General features: G+C 42.2%; 1 protein-coding gene across 1 annotated transcript in view; it reads right to left on the bottom strand.

The window, feature by feature from the left end:
• Positions 1–5,111: 5,111 nt before the first annotated feature.
• Positions 5,112–26,720, bottom strand: part of aplp1 (amyloid beta (A4) precursor-like protein 1) — a 32,564-nt gene continuing 10,955 nt past the window's right edge. The window contains exons 2-17 of the mRNA XM_061081972.1: positions 17,622–17,792; positions 16,011–16,140; positions 14,333–14,445; positions 13,457–13,650; positions 13,044–13,354; positions 11,642–11,769; positions 10,908–10,982; positions 10,646–10,804; positions 10,010–10,138; positions 9,560–9,659; positions 9,104–9,286; positions 8,981–8,995; positions 8,819–8,886; positions 8,659–8,721; positions 8,370–8,513; positions 5,112–8,192 (exon numbers count right to left, since the gene is read on the bottom strand). Coding sequence (XP_060937955.1) covers positions 8,094–8,192; positions 8,370–8,513; positions 8,659–8,721; positions 8,819–8,886; positions 8,981–8,995; positions 9,104–9,286; positions 9,560–9,659; positions 10,010–10,138; positions 10,646–10,804; positions 10,908–10,982; positions 11,642–11,769; positions 13,044–13,354; positions 13,457–13,650; positions 14,333–14,445; positions 16,011–16,140; positions 17,622–17,792 — 2,082 coding nt within the window. The 3' untranslated portion in view covers positions 5,112–8,093. The remainder of the gene's footprint in view (positions 8,193–8,369; positions 8,514–8,658; positions 8,722–8,818; positions 8,887–8,980; positions 8,996–9,103; positions 9,287–9,559; positions 9,660–10,009; positions 10,139–10,645; positions 10,805–10,907; positions 10,983–11,641; positions 11,770–13,043; positions 13,355–13,456; positions 13,651–14,332; positions 14,446–16,010; positions 16,141–17,621; positions 17,793–26,720) is intronic.

Here is a 26,720-nt window from a genome sequence, read left to right on the forward strand (position 1 = left end):
GCTCTGGGACAAGGTGGTTTCCTCTTTAGTCTGTACAGTCCCTCCTCTTCAACTCCTCTCTCCCTCATTGGCTCATTGATTACTCTGCTTAATGGCTTGCTGCTTTAACCTTTTCCTAAATATACGACCTCTTTGTTTGATTTTGTTCAGTTCTGCTAAAATGATGGAGCCAGTTTTTGTATTTAATATTCTTTTGGTTTTAACTTGAATAGTGAATCGAACGTGTATGCGAAACACAAACTTAAGAGGAAAATAATTTAAAGCAGTGTCTCTTCTGAAGCTGATAAAAGGTTGACCTTTATGTGTGTGTGTGTGTGTGTGTGTGTGTGTGTGTGTGTGTGTGTGTGTGTGTGTGTGTGTGTGTGTGTGTGTGTGTGTGTGTGTGTGTGTGTGTGTGTGTGCATGTGAATGATTGTGAAAGAGGAGGAGAAATGGGGACAGCGGTTTGAGGGATATTTGCGTGCTCGCCCTGTAGATGCTGTGAGCCTGTGGAGGCTGTACATGATTTCCTGCCCTCAATCCTCCCTTGCTGGTCACTACATTAATAAGTTGTTTTGTGCTCAAACATAAACCACTTCAAAGACACTGATCTGTAACAGGAAACATACAAACAATAGCCCTGTGGCACCTGAACGCAGCGCGAGGCTTCACTGAAACCTACATCCTCGAAATAGAAATATCTTCTCAGGCCTTGAACGATGTCAGATACAGATGTGAAAACCGAATAAAAAGGGCTGACGAGACTTCCAGGTTAAAAGACTTTGAGTACAATTTGACTTGAGTTAAATTTTCACTCAATAATTTGACATTCTAAGTTCAAAAAATTGTAAACCGTGAAATGACCATTTCAATCCAAATACAGCGGCACTGTCGTTGATGTTTAACTAACTTAAAGAGATCAGTACAGAAAACCATCAACAATGTTTTTTACAGATTGTAATATAAGTTCTAACAAATATGCATGTGGAAATACTTCTGGAAACATGCAAATGTGTTGATGTTTATCATATTGTTATTGTGATTTGTAAACTTCATTTGTATAATCGAGCCCCTACAGGTCTGTGTTTCCATTGCACAGCCAAACATAAGAAATAGCTGGGGTTTCAATTGAGATATTTATCATCTAAAAACCTTGTTATTTGCTCAGGAGTTGGTGGAGAACAAAAATAGATTGACTGGATTCCTCAGCTGCTCAGAAACATGACAACTTATTGTTGCTCCATGTCTGCGGGATGTGTAAATGGTAAATGGTCTGTATTTTTATAGTCTTGATAACCACTCTAAGTGCTTTACAGTACAGTTTATTACCTTTCACCCATTTACCCACACATTCATACAGTGCATCTTTGTGCAACACTAGAATCTGTGGTTTTTGGACAAGCATAAAGTTTACGCTGTACAAAGAAAAGAAGGAACAGAAGAAAATGTTTACCTCAAAATGAAACAAAAACTGAATACCAAACAGAGTTAGCAAAAAATTCTCCCTGTAGTTTCCTGTTGAACAGACTGGAGTGGAGTCTGAACATTGCAGTTGGAAAGCAGATGGTATATTTCTGATGCAATGAAGTCCGATAAACGGGAGAGGAATTTAACTCATGTTAAAATCACTTGGCAAAATTCCTTGAAGTAAAATCTGGTGTGAACTGAGATCAGCAGAAGGAAGAGAAAACATCATGAACCTTTTTCTATAAACTGCTATTGTCTGGCTAGTTTTAAAAAGTTTGCTGTCGATTGCCGGATTTAGTTCTATTGAAAATATGATTGTGATGTAAATAAATGTGTGTCTTTAATAATTGACAAAAATAATGGGTAATTATTGAGGTAAATCACATATGAAGTTGAGTGTCATCAGCATAGCTGTGACATTGAATGCCAATTTTACAGTTGATGTTAGGGAGACAGGAAGTAGATTAAAATTAATTGGTGCAAATCAAAACTTTGTGATGCTGACATGTCTCAATAAAGTTACTTATCCAGATAGAAGAACAAAAAAGAGTTGCAGTATACCCAAGAGGTTTAAGCCATTAGAAGTTTAGTAGTTTTGTCTTATCTTATCTTATAAATATTACTGAAGAGAAGTCTTTTTTCTCCAATGTAATCTTATGAGTAATATTACAAATAAAAGTACTGTATAGATCAAGATAGAAATTCATTATCAGCAACAGCCCTGATAATTTTGAGGTTTTATCCATACTACTGAACACTATGCTCTTTAATCAGACCATTAATTAGTGTTGCATCAGCGGAAAGGGATTTAATATTGATAAAGCTCGTCCAAGTTGTCTGAATTATGAACGAGGTCTACAGCATTATGTGCATTCCTCATTACAGTGAGTATATATAAACATATATACCGTCGATGGTGTCAATTTGAAGGAATCCAATCCCTTCTTTACTCGCAGATATTTGCTCAGAAGGTTCTAACATAACCTCTCACAAGTGAATAAATTATACTGTGAATTTTATTGTATTATTAATAGGAAGGAGGATAAAAAGAACATCACATTATGAAGAACTATAGTTTTTCTACCTTTTTGGGTAACCTTACAAAATGGCACCTTATATGATAACAAGGATGGAATATATATCATATGTTGTCTACATTGCATCCAGGCAGTGACTTATACATCTAATGATGGTGTGGTAATGTTGGCATGAAAGGTTGGAGAACAGCAACAACCTCCATGAAGAAAGCAGGGATCTTATCCATTATGACCCTGGAAGTTGAAACGTTAGGGTTGCACAGGCAATCCTTTGTATGTTGCCTATGCAGTTCAATGAGCCAGGGTGCTAATACATTTTACAAAGGTTTCACTGACGCTCAAGAGGTAGAGGGGGTTGCCCACTAACCAAGAGGATGGCGGTTCGATCCCATTCTTCCCCATTCTGTGTGCTGACATGTCCTTATGCAAGATACTGAAACCCTAATTTCCTCAAACTTGTGTGAAATCAAACAAGTGCTGCATACAGATAAAGTGTATGAATATGTGTGTGAATGAGTAAATGGCAAAACGGTTCTGTAGAAACGCTTTGAGTGGTTCTGTAGACTGGGAGACTCCACGTAAATGCATTGCAGACCATTTAGCATTTGCTGTTTATAGAAGGATTCAAGGAACATTCCGATTTACATCTTTCTCACTCAAACACATATTCAAACCCAATATTTACTCATGAATGTTAAAATGTAACATCTAATACAAGAAGGTCCACTTTTCTAACTGAGAGTATAGATATGTAGCACGGTGCCTTCCTCACAACAGGGATGTATGAAGTGTTAACCACACGGTGCTTTCCTTGTAATTTTCCTTGTGATGGTTTCCTTGTAATCTCAGGTTTGACACGTTGATGCATCAGGGGAAGTGCAACACTAACATTTGTTGTCTTTTCCACCCTGTTGCACTGGATCGGCTCTTTGCACGTCTCCCTCTCTTCCGGCTCTGTGTTTGTGTGACATTCACCTCGGTGCTGTGTGAGCAGTTAGCGCCGGGTGCTGCTCAAACCACTGGACAGTCAGACATTAGCATTTAAATGTCAACTTGTGCTATATGGTGAGGAGACAGCCCGAGCTGATGCACATAGGGCTGCACCTACCAGTAATATCAATACTGTCACCCCCCCCTCAACCCCAGCCCATACACACACACTCCACTCTTCAGCACCTACAGTCCCCTTAGTGTCAGTTGAGCAGCCACTTAACCCAGCATCCACGCTGACTCACTCCACTGTGTGGGTCTCGTCTACGAGCAGTAAATAATTGTTTTTTCCTTCAGCATCCGAACACCTCGTGTGACAACGAGGACGTTTTAATCTTTTTATTTCATCAACGGCACAGTTCACGTCACGGCACCTTTGATCTACACGCCGGCGTTTTGATTCGGCGCGCCGAGGGGTTTCATATTGTTGCACTGTTGAATGAATCAAAGTGTTGACTGAACTAAACAAAACTCGCACTGCGATGTGATAAAAGTCTGGGTTGCACGAGTCGTCCTACATTACCACAGTGGTGGTATAGTGAGCAGACGACTTCAGAGGAACCACTCTCATGATGACTGATGTGCTCTGGAAGCATCAATGACTAACTGTCACTGTACAGCCACAGAGCCTTTTTCACAGTAATCTAGGTGACAGGACTACCAGTCAGTGTTGTGGTTTGGAAGAAGTGAACCTGCGCAGCGCCCTGGGGCCGGGGCTCGACACTTCTTTGTAATTTGTGGGTGCAAAGTGTGTAGGGGCCTCGCCCAACATGGTGTCTGTCAGGTTAAAGTTGTCCATGTGTGGGAACTTTGTCAGGAGAACTTATCTCATCACTGTATACAAGTTCAACAATACAGTACATCGTTACTCATCACATACTTACTACATACTACAGTGAATTACAAATCATCATGGGCACTTATGTATCTGTGCTGCTGGTCAGATTTCTCTGTACAATAAATGTATCGACTATATCGCTGTAAATTACATGTTTTAGCTCAGGCACCTAATACAACACATTCGATATACAATGTTGTACAAAACGATAAAAAACTGAAATTGTTCAAACATGTATGTTGCTTTTTCAGCATGTGTAGCTTTGCTGAGGCAGCATGCATCACATCAGGGTTTTCCTGACATATAGGAAGTGAACTTCAAAATAAGCTTCACAGAAACGTCACTGTGGCTTGAGAAGTAAGTGAAACTACACTCTGCGAACTGAGAGAAAACCTTACCTTAACTGTGGTTTAAGTCCATATTATGTACAAACTTGACATTGATACCCAGATGAACAGGGTTTGAATACATTTTTCCTGTAAGATCACAATTTTTTTTACTTATTTGGTTATTCAGTAATGGAAATTGTTGCACTTTGTATTATAATGTAGCATAAACACATGTTTTCTAAGTGTGAAGTAGGTTTCTTTTCTACAGAAATGCAGCTAACGGGACACTGGAGAGGGAAAAACCTTATTTTCCAGTGAGTAAGTGAGATAGTTTCCCCCCTGATGACAGTGGCTCCCACATCACAGAGCTCATTACGCAGGTAACAACATGGTCAATTTTCCGTCACTGGCGTGTTGCCTCTGTGTGCTGAGAGCTCAGGAAAAAAGACAGACACAGTATTTTATGGGTCATTCATTTTTTTATTACACTATTAATTAGCTCGACCAGTTTTAATTTCTCAGATTGCTTACAAATACAGTAACACAACAGAGCACCTTTTCTTTTCTTGCCAAATTAGAATATCTGTCTGTTTGTTTGTGGAGCATGTCTTTGGTTAAAGGTCTGAATAGAAATGAAGGACAGCTCTCTCTGCGATGCTATCAACATCCCTTCGAATCAATGCACTGTAATTGAAATCAGACAGACACAATCAATATCGAACATTTAGCAACCTGTACACAAATGGAGTAATTTTGTTCTACTTGTGCTTAGTGCCACTCCTCGTCAATTAGGCAGAGGCCGTGTCGTCTACATTTCACATTTCCGAACGTTATAAACTCGTGTTTTTCTCGAACAAGCCTCTAAAATTACATTACACGTGAAAAGCATGACCCTTGATCCAACTGATTATTACATGTAAATAAAAAATACAGAATAATTACATCCAAAACACAGCTTTGTAAAAGGCAATAATGCAGCAATTAAAATCTCAATAACATTGTTTATATTTCGTCGGGGAAGTTAAGGGGACAGACCAACAGAGAAGTTTAGAGTTGGACAGAGGGTTGACGTACAAATGTGATTGGAGTAACTACAGTATACACCATTCTAAGTCTGCTAAATGCTGGTAGGAACCCTTCAGTGGTTTGGGAAACACAGGCAAGCTTATTCTCATCTATGGTCTCAGTAGTATCATTACAAGATCGACTGACTTAAACTGTGAACATACAACGTTTTCATTCACTAACGTAGCTGTACAAATTATACAAGGGCTATGACTTCTTCTCGTCAACCGTCATAACACAACCGCAACCTGCAACTCACCGGCCTATAGCGAGAGAAACCCACGATTAATGCAGAATTTTAGAAAAAAACTCAGCCAATCCGACTCTCTTGCTTATTTCAAAGCAAATATTTAAAAAAAAAGTAAAGAAAAACAAAACACGCGTAAACGACTCTTCCTCTGAATGGACGAATGAATGGTTTTTAAAGAAAACTGCCACCAGCGTGGAATCGATAAGGGATGAGCAGATTTTTTTTATCTTCTGTATTGATGATCTCTACTACAGAATCTAGCAAAAGAAAGCCTGATGAATAAAAAAAAAAAAGCAACGCTCCACAACGTGACCTTTCTGAACCACGATCTGATACAGTGGCTGAAGGAAATCAGAGTGACACATGAAAGCAGTCAACGATTAAGAAGGGGGGGGGGGGGCAGTCCCCTTTTCTAACTTGCCTATACGGGGTATTATGTTGATCATAAATATGACAAACTACTATGAATCATTCAGTCAAATGCCGTGTAACATTTACAGAGCAACTAACATTCAATGGTGCTGAGTCCAGATAGGTCAAACTTGCAGGTTTGGAGACATACAGTATTTTTTCACGACCATCGTGCCTGAGTGTGGTTTGGTTTTAAGACTTACACACACACACACACACACACACACGACACGACACTTCACACCACGGCAGCTGTGGCCTCTTTAACCTCCGCTGCCTCTTTCGTACAAGTTCCTCTGCTCTGAAACGCACCTGACGAATGTGAAAGATGAACAGGCTGCTACATGAAGTAATGAGGGGATGATCAGGCATGTCGCATGTCTGTTGTGTTGCGTTCAAACGTCACTACTGTTATTAAGATCTACTAGGGAGAGGGGGGGGGTTGATGATGCGTCACTGAAAAGAAGATGGAATCTCAACGTCTATCTTAAATACATTCAGAAAGAAGTTACTGTGTCGTTGTCTTGTGCTGGTTTTTACAACAGTCCGTTTTCAATCAGCCATGTTAGGAAAATGTTTTCTCCCTCTCGTATCAGCACAATGTTCTATTGTTATGTATTATTCCATTACATCGATGCAAATTAATCATAGAAATGTCTACATCTAGTCGTATGTATTTCGTACGTTATTTACAGTGTCCATTTTCGAACGGTGACATTTCCGACTTCTCAAAAAGCAATGACAGGAACAACACAAATAAATACAGCAGCATCATACACCGAGTTGTCATGCTTGAATTAAAAATAACGTACTTCTGATTATTCCTGTGCTACACTTCTTTAGGTAGCAGGAAAAATTAAATGAACTCATTCACTGACTAGATTAGCTAAATGGAATATTTGGTATATTTTGCCAAATGATCGATAACAAAGAGGGCAGATCCTCTGAAGCAGACAAAACAAAGTCTTTTTGTACCGCCAGCAAACACTTCTGTTTCGCCTCGTGTGATCTTTTTTCAAACGAAAGCCTGAATGTCTCACACGTTCCAATTAAACGCCTCCACATCCCTGTGTCACGCCGTAATATCAGAGGTCCAATGTTACAGTAGCTCATGGAGGTAATGTTAGCTCGACAATTCGCTGTGTAAATTGCCCTTTTTTTTTTTTTTTAAGATCTCTGAGTGGGTTTTTAGAATTGAAAATTACACCATAGTTTAACGAGGGTGTCATTCACACTCATCTACACAGATACATTATATCTAACTGTGGTACAATTTGAACAAATAGACTACTACTGAAAAATAAACACTATAAAGCATTATGCACCGTTCAATTTCAGTGTCTAGTGAGGAGCGAGAGATCAAGTCATGCCACTGGGATGGTTCTCCTGTCTATGGTGTGACCGTTTTCAGGATTACGAAATGCTGTGGCTAAACCGCTAAAGGAGAGAACGACCCTTAGACTCCAACCCGGGAGAGTAATAGATTACAATGGGTGAAGTGGGTTTGTAGCATATCTCATTATTCACATTCTGGTGACGATGGTAAAGTTGCTGTTGGTCATTTACAATGGGTTTGGGATGTGCCCCGTTCTTACTCAATTATTTTTAATGTTTGCAACACGTCATAAATCCGTCAAAAGGGAGTGTACTTGTAACAAAGAGTGGTTGGGGGGGGGACAGGGGACAAAACATGTGGTCGGGCATGACTTGTTGGCGCCCCCAGTGTCTCAGTTCATCTGTTCAAAGAATTTGTAGGTGGGGTTTTCATAACCGTGGTTCTGCATTTTGTTGAGCTGCCGTTCCTCTGGGGTCAGCATGGGGTCGACCTGCTGGGAGACACACAGGGGCTCAAATGATTACACGGTAAGAACAGGTTCATGAGCACAGACCACTCCATCAACTCAGAGAGTGTTATTTTTCCTATAGTATACTTCATATTAATGCTCAACGTCTGTTTTTTTAAAGGCCACAGATTTCATTTTAAGGCCCGGGTGGGGTCGTACCTCTACGATGCCGTGACTGATAGTGCCGTATGGCTTCCTGCGCACCAGCAGCAGGCTGATCACCATCACCATGGCGATCGCCACGGCCACCACCAGCAACCCCACCATGGCGCCGCGGTTAAATGTCTCCAGGGCGTCGGGTTGCTATTGAAAGAAGACATTGAAGAAGGAGGACATGCAGGGAGAAGATTAAACATGTCAGTTTCATTTGAATTTATGTTTTTCTTTGAGCAATTTCCATTTTTCTTTTAAACAAAAAGGCGTAATGTTGTTTATATTCAGTCCTGACCAGTTCGTCTCTCGCAATCTCAGCGGGCTTGTTGACGACCTGCTTGAGCTCTGCAGAGGTGTTCTAAGCATAGAGACAACGAACATGAATAAAGATGGCACACATACACAAGCCATGTGCAAATCTGAAATATCACCTTCTAAAATTATAACAATCTTACCTTTTCATCATATTCATAAGTAGGGCCTCTCTCGGACGTGGTGTAATCATATTCATCTACTGCAGACACTGTGGATGGAGTCAAAGATGAAAGATCAAGTGTGAGCAAAAGTAAAAAAATAGATAAACATCTATGTAGTTATGATACTGAACAGCGGCTCACCTATCTTATTAGACTCTGCAGGGAAGGAAAAAAGGTGGAAGTCAGAGGAGAAGTTACATAATTTTCACTTTACACAATAGGGACAGACTTATGATTTTTTGATTTGTGTGTGTGTGTTTGTACCAGTTGGTTGTTGACCAATGCGGGGGGGATAAGGCCTGCTCTGGAAGGCTCTCTCCTCTTCCTCTTCGTCGTCCTTTTCCTCCTCGCTCTCAGCCGGCAGCAGCTCTTCCGTCGTGCGGGTCTCAGAGAAGGAGGTGGTCATGAGCTCCACGATGTCTCCTCGCTCGGCCTTCAGCAGCTCCTCTGCAGGTCACACGTAAGGACAATTTGAAAAATCACAAGTCCCCTGGTGGCTGGCTTCAGTATATGTCATGAATCCTGCCTCCACCATGTTAATTGTTAGGACATGGAACACAGGAGTAGCGTAGACTCCGTCTCCAAATGCACACGATGGCAGAATTTGTATCCAGGATATTTGAGATTCTGGATAGTGGGAGGATGTGGAAACGCTTTGTCCATCTTCACACAGTCGATACCGGAAACTGATAAAAACGATGGGCAACAATTAACACTTACGGATGTCACTGTGCAGCTCTTCAGCCAAATTAGGATCCTTGTACAGCAGTGCCAGACTCTGGTTCATCCTCTCCTCAATCACATGGAGATGCGTGTACACCTGAAAAATATAAAAATTCATTGGACTTCCGCTTTTTTACCAAGAAAGCTAAATAAAAGAGCATGAGCCGTGAAGAGAGCAGCACTGAATTGGTTCCTTAATTGAAACCACGATGGAGTCCTGTCTAGAGCACCTTTTTCTGAAGTCAGCAAAGACAGACTTTGATGTTGGTTTAATGAAAAGAGAATTTGTATCCGTTTCACCTCCCACAGATCAGTTTTGATTAACTTATCTTACGTACTAACTCTTCAGTCCACAATGTTCTGTGTGTGTTTCATGGTCAGCAGAAAAAGAGCCTTGCATCCCCAAAAGCAGAGATGTGAGCAAAAACTGATTTCAGACACACACACCTGGAATTTCATCTGCTCAGCCTTTTGGGGGTCGACAGCCACAATATGCTCGTAGTGCCGGAGTGTGTGTCTGCGGTCCTTCTGCTCCGCAGCCATGTAGCGCTTCAGAGCTTGCAGCACGCGCTCTGGCTGGAAGACAAAGTTAAAGAAATGCCAGGGATGGAGTTAAAGGTTTGTCATTGTCGCACACTTTGTCATTTTTTGTATCCTCCGCCCTCCTCTGTGCTCTTTGATGCACTTCCCAGGAGTGTTTCAAGAGACTTTGGGGGCCAAAGGTAAAAAGGACCTGTTGAGGCCCTATATTGGAACAAACCAAAACAAGACACCCACCCCACTACCAAAAAAACACATATGACACCAAACCCCATTATTACAATGTTCAAATGATTCATTTAGTATCAAATTGAGTGCATACTGTGCACTCAATTTCTTTACTATTATTTACGCACATAAATAATAGTAAAGAAGTAGGTGCTGACCCCCACCACTATCCCAAACACATACAATTACGCATTATATCTTCAACGAAATCATTGGGTATTCATACATTGAAAATCATAGAATTTGGCCACGCCCCTCAGCTTGCGGGCCCCCTGCCTGCCCTGCACACCCTGTTGCACCGCCCCTGGCACTTACCTGAGGAGGATCAGACTGTACGGCAGTCAGGTAGTTCTCCAGAGCCAGACGGCGGTTGTTGTTGAGGATAGCCTCCACTCTGGCGAGATGAGTCTCCACCAGCCTCTGCCTCTCTCCGGCGACCTGCTCCTCCAGCGTCTGCAGCACGGACTGGAAGTGCTGACAGAGGGAAGACGAGGGAGGAGGGACAAGGACGATGTTAATCTCTTTCAACGGGAGAATTTAAACCGCAGAGTAAAGCAGGACAGAAATCTCCCCGTACCTCGTTCAGGGCCTGTCGCTCTGACTTTGGCAGATTCTTTGACTGGTTGTCTGCCTCGGCCCATTCCTTCATAATCTGAGGAATAGAAAGAGGCTGAATCAGTCAGATACACTAGAAAGCAGCAGACCGGCTGCTGCTGGTAGCCTCTTATTTAAAGATCCAACAGGAGACAGTGTCCATCCTGTCATCAAAGACAGTAAGTACATGAAGGCCCCAGAATGACAAAACATGAACACAAAAACAAAACATTCAGTCAGTTATGAGGAATGTAAGGTCTAGTACAAACAGTTTTAAACACACAACCCTGCATCTGTTAAGATATGTTGCTGTTTTTTGAGATACGCGGCTTGGCAGCAACATCACATTTCCAGTGTGCAATACCACAGCCAAATACATAAATCAGAAAGAAAATCTTGAACTTGTACAGAAGTCTTGTTGAGATGGTGAGCAAAGATAAACACCCACATACACGCACACACGACTAGATACACAGTGTGATAAACTCTAAGCTCCCACCACATGTGAAACTCTACCCTGGTACATTGATAAAATATGATAAGGTTTATGGAAGGCAATGTTTAACACTTTCTTTGGGGGCATATGTGGAATTTATTTTTATCTTTTTAGTTTCTGAATGCAGGTGAAACCCGTCCCTGCCAGGGCCCCTGTCTTCCTGTGAGTTAGATTAGAGAGCCAACCCAGCATGAGCCTGCTCTCATCCCTGTGAAATTCACCTCATTGATGCGCTTCATCCTGCGCTCCTCCAAGTCGGTTTTGGCACGCAGGAAGTAGGCGTGCTCAGTGTCGTCCACCGGCTTCTCGAAATAAACATCGACGCCATCTGTGGGCCGGGGCGTAGCCACTGGATGGGAGAGACAGAAAACAGAGGTTGTTGCTGCTTTGCATTCTGCAAGAACCCCAGAGCATGATCCTGTAATTAAAGGGTCAAAACAGGACCGGGTTCGGATGAGAAAGTAGTAAGACTGGAGGACTGGTGGGGGGGGGGGGGAGGGAAATGAACACGTAACAATGGAGAACAACTTTGTCCTAGTCTGGGACGGACAGTCTGGATGGAAGATAATAGTTCTTATGTTTTATTTATAATCCCGGCACAGAACAAGGAAAACCCATAACATGTTGTGTAAGACACAGGATTAATCGTTAGGAGCTTTCAACTGATTCCAAATATAAGAAAATAAGAAGATTACGGAAAAAGTGCTGACATTAGCGGCCCCATTTTGCCTTGATTTATTACTTTTATTATTTTAAATGCAAGTACAAGAGTTATTTAAGGTGAAGGATAATATTTTATGATGTAAGTGGCACAGTTCGGTTTAGAATTTAAACGTACAATATATAACTTTGCCTGGCTAACAGGCAGGAAATGTGGGCCATACATAAATACAGTGACTACTATCCCAGTGTATCATTCTGAGCTTGTCCTTATTTAACTTCATATGTTGGTCAGCTGCTCCATTTACTATGCAAACTAAAGTCATCACTGCTGAGGCCTGTGGGTTGGGACTGTTCTGACATGCACACACTCACACACACTGTCTGTGAAGATGCCAGGAATAGAACTGTCTCAATCGCCCCCTAGTGGCCGCCTGTGGTACAAGCCATAAACCCTGCCTCCTCCATTTTAGTGGATGGGACATGGGCCAGACAAAATGTTTAAGTCAAAAAAACGTTTTCTCAAATATGATGTTTTTCATTTTTTATGTGTTGATTTAGTTAAGAGATGACACGTTGTGATTGCTGAGACTGATTCACGATTGGTTGAGTGCTTGTTTCCGCACGCCCTCATTACTGTGGCTCGGTTTCCCCGAACATTACTGCGTAGACCCTGGCTTCAAATGTCCAAGATGGCAGTGTTCGAATCCGGGTTATTTTGGCTTTATTTCTAGATGGTGGAGTATGGTAGATACTGACACCGCATCACTGCATGAGGTGGATGGATGAGAAAAACTACATTGTCCCATCACAGGCAGATAAATGGAGGCAGAGAGTAACGGGCACAACTCTATTCTCTGTCAGTTGTCAGTTTTGACTATGTTTACTGCTACTAAACATGTTTTAGTATGATTCTTCTCAAATAATTAAGAAAGATTGAGAGGAAAAGTGAGGGACACTCACAGCTGTCCTTCATCAGAGGTGCAGAGGTGGTTGGTTTGTGGCTTTTCTCGTAGTAGAACGAGTCCAGATAGTCGGACGTCTGGTAGGGACCTGAGTCGATGGGGTATTCATACTCCTCTGGATCTTTCCCAGCTGTCGCCTGCGCCTCATCCTCTTCCGCATCCTCCTCATCCACAGCCTCCTCCTCTTCCTCCTCTTCCTCTTCATCCTCCTCTTCCTCCACCACTTCATCATCCTCCTCTTCCATATCGGCCTCGTCCACATCTGTGACAGGTGGAGAGGGGCTTGGGGTGGGGGCCGTTACTTTGGTGCTGTGGAAAAGTGTCAACAGTCATAAGTCTGATGTGGACTAGCAGGCAGAAACTTTAGTCTGACATCTCTTTGTCATCAAGCTGAATTTATTCATGTCTTACACAGAAGTAAGTTTTCCGCTGGTCTCGGATGTAAACGTCTGAGGAGCAGCAGGGATCTCTCTCTCCTCTGTGTCTCCTTTACCACTGGTGCCCCCCCGGCCTGGGCAGCACACATACTCGACGCCCCGGAAACGGTCGCCACATGGCAGCAGCATGCCATAGCTGTGAAGCTCCAGATTGTCTGCGGTGCATTCCTGAGAGGAAGACAATCAGAAACCCAAAGTTAAAAACACACTGTATTATGTATAAGGAGGGTTGAAATGAAAATGTTACATCACCCCAAGGTTTTGTGTGTGTGTGTGTGTGTGTGTGTGTGTGTGTGTGTGTGTGTGTGTGTGAGAGGATTGGGAATGTCTCTGAATGGTAGACAATGTGGTGGGTGAGGGGTTTGGTGTCATCAAAGATTTATTTATTACTTTTTAAAATATAGATACATTTCCCAAACGGTTGACTCTACCTCAGACAGTTTGAACCACTAGGTGGCTTATGAGCCATGTTCTTTAGTAAATTTGGTTATAAATATAATATCAAAACCAGCATTAATGAATTAAAAACAAGAGTACTATAATTTTGTTTGAAATTAAAAAACATATTTCAGTGCGGTTTCTCTTAAATATTTGAATGTTCAAAGAAAGTTTCAATTCTGAATATAAAAAGACAGAATTTGTTCTTTTTTCTACCTTTGAAAATAATACGTCAACCCAAAGAATATATGACGGTAGGCGAACAGACAAAGTTTGACGTGATACACAACACACCATTTGACTTTGACTGTCTATTGTTTACTACTGCTATGTGTATCAGTAGAAAGTCCAATAAACATTACTTTTCTGCTTTAATGTGAGTATAAAACTGCCGTTTCCCCACTCGTCTCACCTCTTTAGCGATGTTGTGCCAGTACACGTAGCTCTCGCACGCATCCATCTGCTCCTGGTGGAGGAAGCGGCAGCGGTCGGGCACCAGCAGGGCCTCGCTCACGTACTCGCCCCCTGCAGGAAGAGTGTGGAGATGCTGAGGTCAGTGGAAGGTGACTTCACGTAGCGTCAGTGTTAAAGCTAAACTGGACTTGACCAGACGTCGATGCTGCTTAAACGTGAATAAGCACAAGCTGTGTGAGTGTGATTGTGAACCAGCAGAGTTAAATGCGGATGGGAAGCACAAATTACCTCTGACAGAAATCATAAATGTGTTTACTACAGCATCAGCTGGGAGTCACAGACATAAAGTCAAATGGGCTTTGCTTAAAATGAATATAAACCATTTATTTCAGAGATCATAAATGTGGAAGACTGCTTTGTCTCATACAATAAACCACAGAGAAATGAGGAACAGATTTTACAGTCTGGTTCTAACTTCATTTAAATCCTGTTGCTTATACAACACTGTTATCGCCTGGTGTTCTTTAGGGCTCGTAAACTAACCGATGTTTTCACCCCTACGACAATAGCACAATAGAACATCAAACAAACCAGAGTCAGTTCTATACAATTCTGTGACGTACGAATAAAAGTGCTTCATGACTTTAGAGTGACTCATTGGTCATTAGTCATCCTTTCATTCACTCGTCTATTGTTGGCTGACATTAACCCCCTGGTGGCTGGAAACAGGCATGGCCCTTATGCAACACACACTGTGGAGCTGTACATGGTGCTTTGTTATTAGAAAACTGTTGCACTGGGAGAGATGCAGGGAAAGATTGTACCTGGATATCAAAACGTGAAATCACAGTGAAGCCATGTGTGGAACTAAAGGAAAATCTAAAGTCATCGCTCATCCTGTTAGCTGATGGATTACTGGTACAGGCACGAACATGCTCTGACACCGAATCACGGTTTGTGTCACTCTTATGTTTCCCAGTGTTGATATTTCACAAGATCCTTGAAGACACAACAAGATCCGTATTGTGTTATAGTGAAATCTCCACAAGACGCACTATTTGTTTAGTCAGGGTTTCTACAGGTTTCAACAAGTTCAATTTAAGAGATTCAAAGTCGGTTTTAAGACCGTCAGAAATGAAAAAGACTTATTGCAGCCCCAGACTTACTTATAGTTCTTTATATTGAAGATAAGGTTAAGTGTTTAATTAACGTTAACACAATAAACACCTACTCAAACACATTGAAAACCCAGTGCTATAAAATATTTTAACTATTTAAGACATTTTAAGGCCTTAAAGTTCCGATGACTACACTTAAGTCTTTTTTTTTTTTTTACACCCTGTTCATTCTAACTGCTCCGGTTTAAACTCTTGTTATGGATTTTTCGATTTGTCTTTGAGAAACTTTGAGAGTAGAAGCCATTTTCTAGTTTCACTGAAAAGATGCCATGATCGCAAGTAAACAGTCATTCTAGAAATTATAGATTCTTCTTTGAGCTTTGTTATTCTCTCCGTCCTTCCAGATGGAAAACTAACTGAGCTCGACCACAACCGACTGCTTGTGTTTGAATCCAACTCGAGCAAGAAGTTTTCCCCGATTACAGGCATGTGCAGTGTAAAACAACAAGGAGATGGTCATTGTAAGGATCTTATGACAGCGATGTGTGTTGTTCTTACCTAGACAGCGGTAGGGCAGCACTATGAAGGGATGAGGCTGGCAGTGTCCCCAGCCTTTCTTACACCAGGCCAGGATGGTGACGGGTCTTTGTGACTCCTCTATATGGGAGATCGGAAGCGCTGGGTACATCTGGACGAGCAGGCACATGCAGAGACGACAGAGACACAGAACAGAGAGATGGATGGACAGAACGGAGGGGTTGGAGACGAGGGGAGAGGTGGATAGAGAAGAAATGGTCAGAGAAAAGGTTGGGGGGGTTGGTAAACATGGCAGGATCAGGAGAAAACAGGAAGGGTCCACAGTCATTGGGGAGACGACTAACAAGGGAAAAGGTCATGCAACATATTCTCTAACTGCTTATATGAAGCTGTGAAAGGCCTTTGCGTATGTCAACCCAGATTGATAACTTCAGTGAACATGGTGGTCTTAAAATATTTTCACATTTAACTTATATTTAAAGCAACACTGTGTAACTTTTACTTTTACTGAGAAACAGCGCCATCTGCAGCCACATGTGGTGAATTATTATGTCAGGATTATGTTTAAGTGGCTTTAATGTAGAGAAAAAGCCTCTGACTACATAGTCCCGTCCACTGAGCTGAAGCACAACAGACCTGTTTGCTACCCATGATCCATGGCTTCCTGAACTAGAAGAGCTGCTGCCGTAACAAATACGCAAAACTCTTGTTTCAAATTCTTGATATTTAAATTTCTCTAACTAAATATCGGAGATAAACGCTGTTTTTTAATTACTCCTACATCTTTTTAACTGATGTACAGTTCGTGATTTCTCTGGAATTGATTCTGGCGATTTAAGCTGCGACTTTCAGTCATTTACACACTTATCCCAGGATATGTACCTGCTCCCCAAAGTACAGGTGTTCAGGGTGAGAAGTCAGAATTCACTATTCTCCCAATTATAAGTGAGTGTACCATCAAACCAGTTTTGAAGCTGCTGTTTTAAGGTTTCAAAAAGTTGCGTAGTGTTGCTTTAAAGTCGAGGCCAATAGTTTGAGGCACAAACTTATAATGAGGATGAATGGGGAGAGTGCCCACAGACTGAATGCATGAATCTAAAATCCTTTCTGCCCCAAATGCAGACAAAATAAATATTTTTGAATAAAAACCATCACAGGCGCATTATGTGCCAGCTAATCTCATCACAGTCCACTCAGGCCCATGCTATGTGTACTTTGGCTTCCAGGTGGCGCTTGGTTGCCTCTACAGATGCACTTGGAATGAATATTTACAAAGGGGGGGTTTGTGGAGAGTATGTGTGCCTGTAATTACCTTACAGCAGAAGAGCACACATATCGGGTAACAAGAGGAGGATAAGTGGATGGTGGCGAAATTGAAATATTGCAATATTTCAACAGGCCCCTATCTCTCTACTATATATGGTTATATATATAGAATTAATAGGGCAGGAGTTAGACAAACCAAATTAGAGAAAGATAATGTGAAATAATTTCTTCTTATTGATTTCTTGTTTCATTCTTTCTTTCCTTTGCCATTAAGATTCTGATTTTGATAATGCTGCTGCTGAGATGTATTGATCCAGACTGACGTTCATTAGTGCTGTTGCAGCCTGATTTATTTCAGGATCCTACCTTCTGACAGTAGGCCAGGATTTCGCTGGGGTCTTTGAAGCAGCCCTGTTGGCCCCAAGAATCCGGTTCCCACTGGCCAGTCTGTAGGTTCATGTGCAGGAGCTGACGGCCACAGAACATGGCAATCTGCGGCTGGGCGCCTGGCCCGTTGACCTCGGCATTGGCCAGAGCCTAGAGAGAGAGAGAGAGAGAGGGAGAGAGGTGAGGTGAAGAGACGTCGATACAAACACAGTGGCAGATAATATTGTGTTTGAAGCTGATCCAGGGCGAGTACACCACAGATAATTCCTAAATGCACTCCAGCACTATCCAACATTAGGGCCGAGAGTGTAGGCCAGGGCGCAAGACTGAGAGTGAGTCAAGGATCGAAGATTGAGGAAGGAACAGGAAGCTAATGCACAGGAGAACTTGGTGCACACGGCGAGCAGTAAGAGAATATTGGTAGAGCTAAGAATCAGTAGAGATCCATAGAATACAACCAGTTGATATAACCCTGAAGGTAATGAGGAATAGAGTTAAGAATAAATGTTGTTCAAGGTGTACAGCAACACTATGCACCAGTTATGTAAAAGATTTCTTCCTCCTGGTTCCCCTCCTCCAGCGTCTTTCTAGGATGTTGTTATTGATCATTGGATATGTTGCCTCTGCCTGGGCCGGGGCCCGGGGGACCCCACGCAGAGGAACAAACAGCAGCCAGGGCTGGGAGTCAGGTGTTAATACAAGCTCATTGACCGACAGGCCACTTCACTACATTAACACACAGCACAGAGGGCCCAGGGAGGAATACAGGAGGGGAGGGGTTAGGCAGAGAGGGAAAAGGTTTATAAACGGCACAAACAGGGACTTCATCTACCTTCACAGAGCGAAGACATGACGGCAGCGAGCCCTCGAGAATCACAGGAGAGCGAAAAAGCATATCGTGTTCCACTAGAAGTCTGAGTCATCTCTGGTGTAAGGAAAGTGAGCTGTTTTCCAAAGACAATCACATGGGAGGTCACACAGCTCCAGCACGAGATGTCACTTTTTCATGGCATCACTTGACAGTAGCATTCAGGAGGGAGATCACGTGATAATGTTTACATGTCCAACCCTGAACCGCTTCAAAAAGGCATCCCGCGCCCCGGAGCCCATGTATATCGCATCTCCTTTCATGTGCGCTGACAGACAGAGAGATAGATCTACTGACGGCAGACGAGATGAGCGACGCTGAGCCAATTAGAAGGAAATTGCCCAAAGGGAAGAAACTGCAGGGAAAAGAAATAGGGTTCGAGTGACGCCTGATCAAAGGGAAGCCCTTCTCCGGCCCGACCGGAGCGCCAGCGTTTGAAGTCCTGATTAAAATTCATACAGAATAAAATAAATATATGAACCCCTTTGAGTAAATGTACAATAAATATAATGAGCTCAGAGCAGTCTGTGCATTATAATTACGCTAAGAGGAGTTTGTGTTTCTGCATGTCTTTGCAGATTTCTAACAAATTACGTCTCTGCTTTTCCATTACTGCTGACCATTTCCAAAAGCAAACCAGAATAAAGATTTATGAATGGACTTTTTCCTACTTTATCAGCCACCGTTTTTTTTTTTTTCATTCCATGCTGGATGTAGATAAAACCTTTTATTACTTTCTCTTCTTTAAACATAATTCATCTTTTTTATAGCTCCAATTTGACCTTTTACATTTTCTTGTTGTGAATAGTTATCATTGTTTGTCTTCTCAGGTTTTTAATGCTAAAGTCTAAAGCTTCAGCCGTCAGCACCTTGTCATCTCCCCTGTGATGGATTACTCTTCTCAAACAAGTTTCAAGTCCCTGCAAGTTAATGATCACTACATTATTCAATGAATGGAAAAAATTTGATACTGCAAAGACATAGAAAACCTAAAAATCTAACATTACTGCAGTATAGCTTTAGAGAGTGGTTGGGCTGGGGATTTTTAAGTTCACAGTCGATAAATGTTTAAAGGTTCAGTGTATAAGATTTAGGTTAAAAGGATCTATTGGCAGAAATTGAATATGAAATAATCCTAGTGATGTTTTAACTAGTGTGTTTCATCTAAATTACACAAATTGTCGTTTTCTTCACCCTAGAATGAGCCATTTATATTTAAATACTTTATGAGCGGGTCCTCACTACGGAGGCCGCAATGTTTTTTTTACAGTAGTCCAAAGTGGACAAACTAAATACCTTTTGAGTTTGTATGATGACTGAAGGCTACCACAGGTTCTCCTTCATGTTTTGAAGGGAATGGTCAGGTAAAGGGGTATTTAGCTGCAAAATGCAACTTCACCACTAGATGTCACTAAATTCTACACACCTTTAACCTTATCTCTTTTATTTATATCTTCACAGTATGAAATGTTGGATTCTCGTGGGATAAAAACTGCGTGTGTTCGTTTTTGACAGTGCTGAATTGGAGCTTTGTATGGGTTAAGTGTATTGCTGGATAAGCACAGAGAAAAACACTGCTGAAGCTGCTGAACAAGCTGCTGAGCTAATGTCTAAATAGATATATCTCTTTGACTCAGGGAAGGTCAGTGCCACAAAGAAAGAGAGAGAAAAAACTTCCGGATATTTGAGAAGATAACCTGGCAGCTCCCCCTGGCTCGGCTCTCTCATTCTGCCTCCTCTCCACTACTGCACTTGCAGAAAATCAATGCTGAGCGACTGCAACTGTATCACTGCGTTCCCCCCCCAATCAATAGCAGTCCATCAGGAGCCTTGGGTTCTGACCTCCGGCACGGCAAGGCTGCACACCCAATCTCCAGCCTGATCTGGGACCAGATTAGATCTCCCTCTGGTGATAACCCATAATAAGAAATACCATTTCTAGATGCACACTTCTGTTAGCCGGTTCCTTCTTGGCAGCAGAAAACCTCCTGCTTGTTTTTGACCCAGTTTGGAGAATAATCACTGCTTCACCACACACTGGTTCCCAGTGCAGACAACCACAGCCACAACATCACATAAACATCACCCAGGGGGTGAACGTCACATAGACACACTACATTGTGTTTTTGTATTTTCACAGTAATAATAGGCACTGCCATTAGTTTGAGTTAGTCCCTTTTAATCTTGGTGAGATGTAGTTGCTGGATAGAAAAGCTCTGGTATTTGACTTTGTTGTTTTGAAAGGGCTTATTAAGGATCATATCATGACCCTTTTTGTTCCCTTAAAATAATCCCTGACTTCTGTTCATGCAATTCCAAGGATTGTGGGAAGCATCAGGCAAGACTGTGCTTGAACATGAGCATGAGAGAAGCCTGATTTTCATTCCAATGCGTGTCATTGTTTTCTGTTTGGAGATGGTGCATGATTTTGTTTGCTTTGTTTATTTGATCAGGGTTAATTCACTAGTGTGAAATTTGAGTTATCCAGACATTTTAAAGTGCATTCCACTCAGTTCAATATCTATAATAGATCAAATTATAGCCCTAGTTCACTTATAATTGACAGCAGTGTCCAAAAGGAATCCCAGACAGAACAGAAATGCATTATTTACGGTATGTCTGTGCAAGGTCTGACAGGACTGTCAACAAAGTCTACCTACTGAAGACCATACGTTGGAAAAGAAGGTCTGGAGACATGTCTCTGTGCTCTGGGTCATTGGACCAAACATGTCCACAGCAAATCTTTTGTATCTGTTCAGAATAGTACATAACTATGTCGCAATTCAGGGGCTGCATCCTTCAGAGTCTGCATTTGAAGACTGAGTGTGTCCTTTTCGAAAGGCTCCCTTCAAACGTGACTGACAGATGCATTCTTCCGTTCCCAAGCAATCAGAGATTTGACCCGTCTTGGTCAAATGTAACTATCTGCCTGTGTGTGGCCAAGCTGCAGTAAGGGCAGCGGCTCAAAATAGCTAACTGTGCAAGAGAAAGAGCTGGTGACGCATATAGAACAATACACCCTCTCATTTCAGTTTGGCCTTCGCAGCCTACTCCGTCAGACCGAGTCCTCCGAAGGATTTGGGACACATCTAATAACTACTGATACTTTTTTAGTAATGCTATCAGCCTCAACTAAAATTGTGTCTTTATTTGGACAACATCTTCTTAATTTATAGGGGTTGCCAGGCTATTATTGGTCTTTTATCTCTATTATGATAACTACCACTATTATTAATTTAAATACATACATATTTCTATCATTACTGAGCAATATTTTAAAAACATGTTTTTACTTGTAAGTATACAAAGAGTGAAATACGCTTTTTCTTTTTGGAGAGTTGAGACTGTTGTGATGTGAGCACAGCAGAGTCAGCCTCTCTGAATGCTCCCTGTCTCCATCAGGAGCTGACGCACACTGATCCATGTGGATCCACAGTAATGCTCCACAATCTGTCAACAACTGTGCTTCTTCTATGCTGAAGGCCGGGCTGAGCAGAGCTGCCGTCCATGTCCCAGTGAGAAAATACTGAATCCTCTCCGTAGAGTGGCGGGTGCAAACACCACAACCCGAGTCCCACATATCATGTCCTAGTGCTGATGAGGCTGAACAGGCAGACAGCCCAGCAGCCTGACAGCTCCCCACTGCAGAGAGCGCTGCATCATTAATAACGACCTGGCGATATAAAGCCAGAGACACTGAGGCATCGATCGGCTTTCTGCCTTTTCACCAGCTCCTTTGCGTCTGTTAACTCTCTTCGTGTTCTTCTTTCCTCTGCTCGGCTTTTCCTTTTCTCTCTCCGCACCAGGTTACGGTGCCTGACTTCACAGTCACGTGTGCTTCCACAGTCTCCATAGCAATGAGAATCACAAGGAAACAAAGTGATCCCACGGAGACAAGAATTCAATGTGCACTGGACCAGAAGTATGGAAACAGCTGCTGCAGAAATAATAATATTTTCAAAGATCTCCCGCTAGTATTGACAATTATGCTTCAATGTGGAGCCTTCAAAATAAGCGTCAACAATTGAGGCAGGAACCCCGCTGTCATTCAGGGCTGGGTTTGGGCCAGGCCAGTGCATTTACATGTTCCTCCAGCATCTTCCACCCTATTCTAATTAAATTTTCAGCACCTGTTCCGCCCCTTATGTTGCAGGATGACTTCATCCTCTGTAATGATGCAATCTCCAGGCCCTGGCAGGCAAGCCAGAGCGGCAGGGGCGGAAGGGAGGAGCCCACCCATCATTTGTCACCTTTTTACAAGTCGCTGCCAGACTGCACATTGGAGCAGAATGACATAAATACATCAGAGGCCTTGAGTGGATGCAGAGTCCTTCAATAATGCTGTGCCGGGAGCGCCATGTCAAGAGCCATATACAGCCACATTCATAAAGGATGCTACATATTTCAATGGTATGTGCACGCCAGATGCCAAAATATTAGAAAATGGACTGGCTTGGTACATCATTTCCCCCAGGAGCTTATCTCTGCTTAGCAACAGGAATCTGGGGTATCCCATAATAGATAATGTAGTGACAATATGACTAAAAAGCCACAGATTACCAATTCAAAACAACGTATTATTACTGTTCGTTTCTCCGAGTTGTCTTCGCTCTCTATTTAATGACGTTTGGACGTAATATAAATGTCATAAAACAGGACCTAGCCACTACAGGTGAAGAGTCATGATAACAGGGAAGAGCAGGGAGGCAGGAACCAGGCGGGATCAAGAACTACTCACAGAGTTTACAATGTCAAACAAAAATGTCCCAATAGGATATGTTGGCAGTACAATTAAAACAACATTGTGTATCTGCAGTGTGCTGTGGAAATTTACTGGATTTGCTCCTTGCTAGATTAACAGTGCAGTCCGCCCAGTTACCATTACTCATAGATCCATAACCCAAACATGCATGAAACACACACAAAGGCACACACACACACACACAGGTCGTCCTGCGCACGTCTTTGTGCTTCTCCGCAGCACAGATGGCTGAATAGTGGGTGTCTTCCTGCTCTCTGGGCCCCTCCTTCACCCTCCTTCTCTCCCTCCACCTCCTCTCAAGGCTGATGCACCTCGGCCGCCCCATCCTTGAAATCCCCCTCTCCTCTCCCTCCCCATCAGCTTTCACACAACGCCTGACACTCTGCTGCTCGGCCTGCCTCCATCCCCCAGGCCAGTGCTAAATGGCCAAATACATTTAGGAGCATTCATCACTGTAATCACGTTGCTTAATTATTCATAGGCTCCATCAGGCCTCTTCCTGGTGTGGCGTGTACTTATTAGAGAGTAGCAACATTAGTCTGCCCGACTCTCCCGGTGCAGAGGGGACAAAGGAGGATAAAGCAGGTTAGCTATGTACACTGACACTCATTATTATACATCTCTAACTAATGGCTAATTGAAGCCATTAATTTTCTATTCAGGAGGAGGCTGATGGGCAGAGTGGAAAATATTGCACCGTGATTGATGTGTTGTTCTTTTGCTTCGTACAGTTGATCACAAAGTAAAGTTACCTGCTGAATACTCGACCGAATCTAACTCATCTCAATTCTTTGTAGCCAAACATTTTGACTTTCGTTTGCTGGGATGTACAAAGATCACGGCCTCCTCTAAGTCAGCCTTCATCAGTCCAGATTACAGCGCTCCGGCCCCCAGCTGGGCACACTGGAAGCAGATGGCCCCATAATCACCCGGGTTCATCTCGTCCTCAAACAGCAGCCAAAACCAGCTCCAAATATTTGATTTCATTTCAAGTATAGCTTAAAATAGAGGACATGTCAGATGGCGTCACTGCGAGAGACTCCATAGATCTGAGGATTGGCAGTGCTAACCATTTCACCATTATTGTTATTTTGGAGCGTGTTTACTCAGGGTTGCACTGGGGTCTGTTTATTTATAAAATATAAAAATCAGGGCTTTTGTTTATATCATCCTAACCAGCACTCAACAGGCTGCTCCATGGGAACAGGACTTCATCTATCAAAGGTCACCGTCTCCTCATGGATTCACATGATACCGACTTCCCTGATGTATTATAGCACAATGGGATTAGACTGGGAAGCACGGGAGCAGAGACTTTCCCATCTGGAGCTCATATGACTAGTATCATGTTCACACACATATCCTGCTTCTCCATTGCTCTTTATTTAATACACTCAATACCTCACACACCTGCACTCTACTTCAACTGTGCAGGCAATACAGTAACGTTTCCTGTGGGGGTTTTTTGTTTTTAAATATCCTGCCTTTCAGCAGCATCCGTGGTAAAACCTGTCCAATACAATCAGACGATCAAAACAGGAAACTCCCACAGATATACAACTGATTTCATGTGTGGTTTTCCCAGTTCCATGGAAAGGTGGTACTGAGCAATATTCGGAATGAGACAAGTGATTGTGATACTTGTGTTGCGTCGGGTAGGCTGAACTTATACTCATCACTGCCTCTCTGTTCCACCCACACTTCAACAAATGCCTCTTCTGAGTCATGCACCATAATGGCGCCACACTATGCGTTTTTTCAGAAAAGAGAAAAAAATACAAAAGCGTAGTTGGGCAATTTCACAGGCCTCTGTGTGCAACCTCCTCCTGCAGATATGTGGGAGACAGACGACTGCGTAACACCCTTTCATAAAACCAATGAGAAAAACAAAGAGTCCAAAACACGTTAAAGGCCAGGCAGGAGTCGGTCTCTCCTCAACACAGCCAAATGAAACGATTTCACCTTCTGGGACAATCCTTGATGAATTTCTGCTGTTACATAACACCGCTGAACCTCCTTCACAGTTAAGCAACACGGCCTGGGAATGCCAGCATTTTAATGCCAGACACTGTGAGCCTGTAGATGTGATTTCAAGCTGAAGAGCCGTGCTACCTCAGGGGATTGAAGGAATCAACGGCTTAGCAGAGATTTCAGCACTGCAGGTCCATCTGAAACATCCTAATGTCAACACAATTGCCACTGAATCAGGGATTTTACGCAGGCAGGTTGAGATTGACACAATGCAAACAAGCTCTCAAAATCTGTATTTATATGGTAAATACACTCAAAAGGCTTGAGTCACAGTCGCGACTCACAGGTCCACATTTCTATTCCCGAGTGCATTATGTGCATTGACACAAATGAAATGCAGGAATCAATTATTTTTCTAAAGGTTACTGTTGCCTTTTCTCCCACATAATTCAAAACGCTTTTGCTCTGATATGTATAACGGAATACTTGAATGGTAAATACATCAAATTATCTGAGATCACAACAAGAACAGGAAAGACTCTGAGCTGGATTTATGAGTTTCATTCATTCATTTAAACCCTGGAACCAAATCCTGAATTTTGCAGGTCAATAGAGATCAAGAAACAACACGATTTTCAATTTCAGACCTCGGACATTAATATAGATGATAACTGTATTTAACATTTGAGTGAGTGGCTATCAGACAAGTGTGTATTCTGTGCACAAGGAGAGACGACTGGAGGCCTTAATGCAACGACATAATGCCATTGAGCATGTTTTAAGTAGATTAAGCGAATCTTATAGCTTTAATGAGGTCATGTTTAGGTTAAAAGACTAATAACTGATCCACTTAAAGACATACTGTCTTTCTATGGTCGCTCTGACAAACAGCAGATTACCGGCTTCTTCTTTCCTTCTTCTCATCTCACGCTCTGGGCCTTCGCTGCCTCTCGAGTCCCTCACTCTGTCTTTGATGCTGTTTGTTTCTTTCTGGGTTTCCTTCTTTGGATCCGTTTGTCTTCTCTGTCTCACAATTCTGATTATTCTCTTCCTGTCGCTTCATGCACTTTTGAGTTGAGCACATAGCTGGTACATGAGACTTCTTCCGATCTGTCCCCACTACATTCATTTAAAGGGTTTTTCTAAAGTGAAGAGCTGGTTGGATTCAAGAATATTATTAGAAACACATAAAATGGTTTTAAAAAATTAAAATATATTTAATTCATATAATTATATTTACTTTTTAGTAATTTATGTCTTTAGTGACATGGATGCATTTCATACATGTAGCCAACACTTTTGACACAATAATCTGGTGATCTCCTGTTCTGTCTCTGCTGCATCAGTATTTATTTGACTTTATACTATTGTCATTAATTGCTTCTTTCAAGTTGCAGCAGGTCTGATAATCTAAATAAATAAATTGGTGCAGAGCTGAATTTACTGTTTGTATACATTATGTTAGCAGAGCAATAAA

Source organism: Limanda limanda, chromosome 11, assembly GCF_963576545.1.
Source record: "Limanda limanda chromosome 11, fLimLim1.1, whole genome shotgun sequence".
NCBI classification, from domain to species: Eukaryota; Metazoa; Chordata; class Actinopteri; order Pleuronectiformes; family Pleuronectidae; genus Limanda; species Limanda limanda.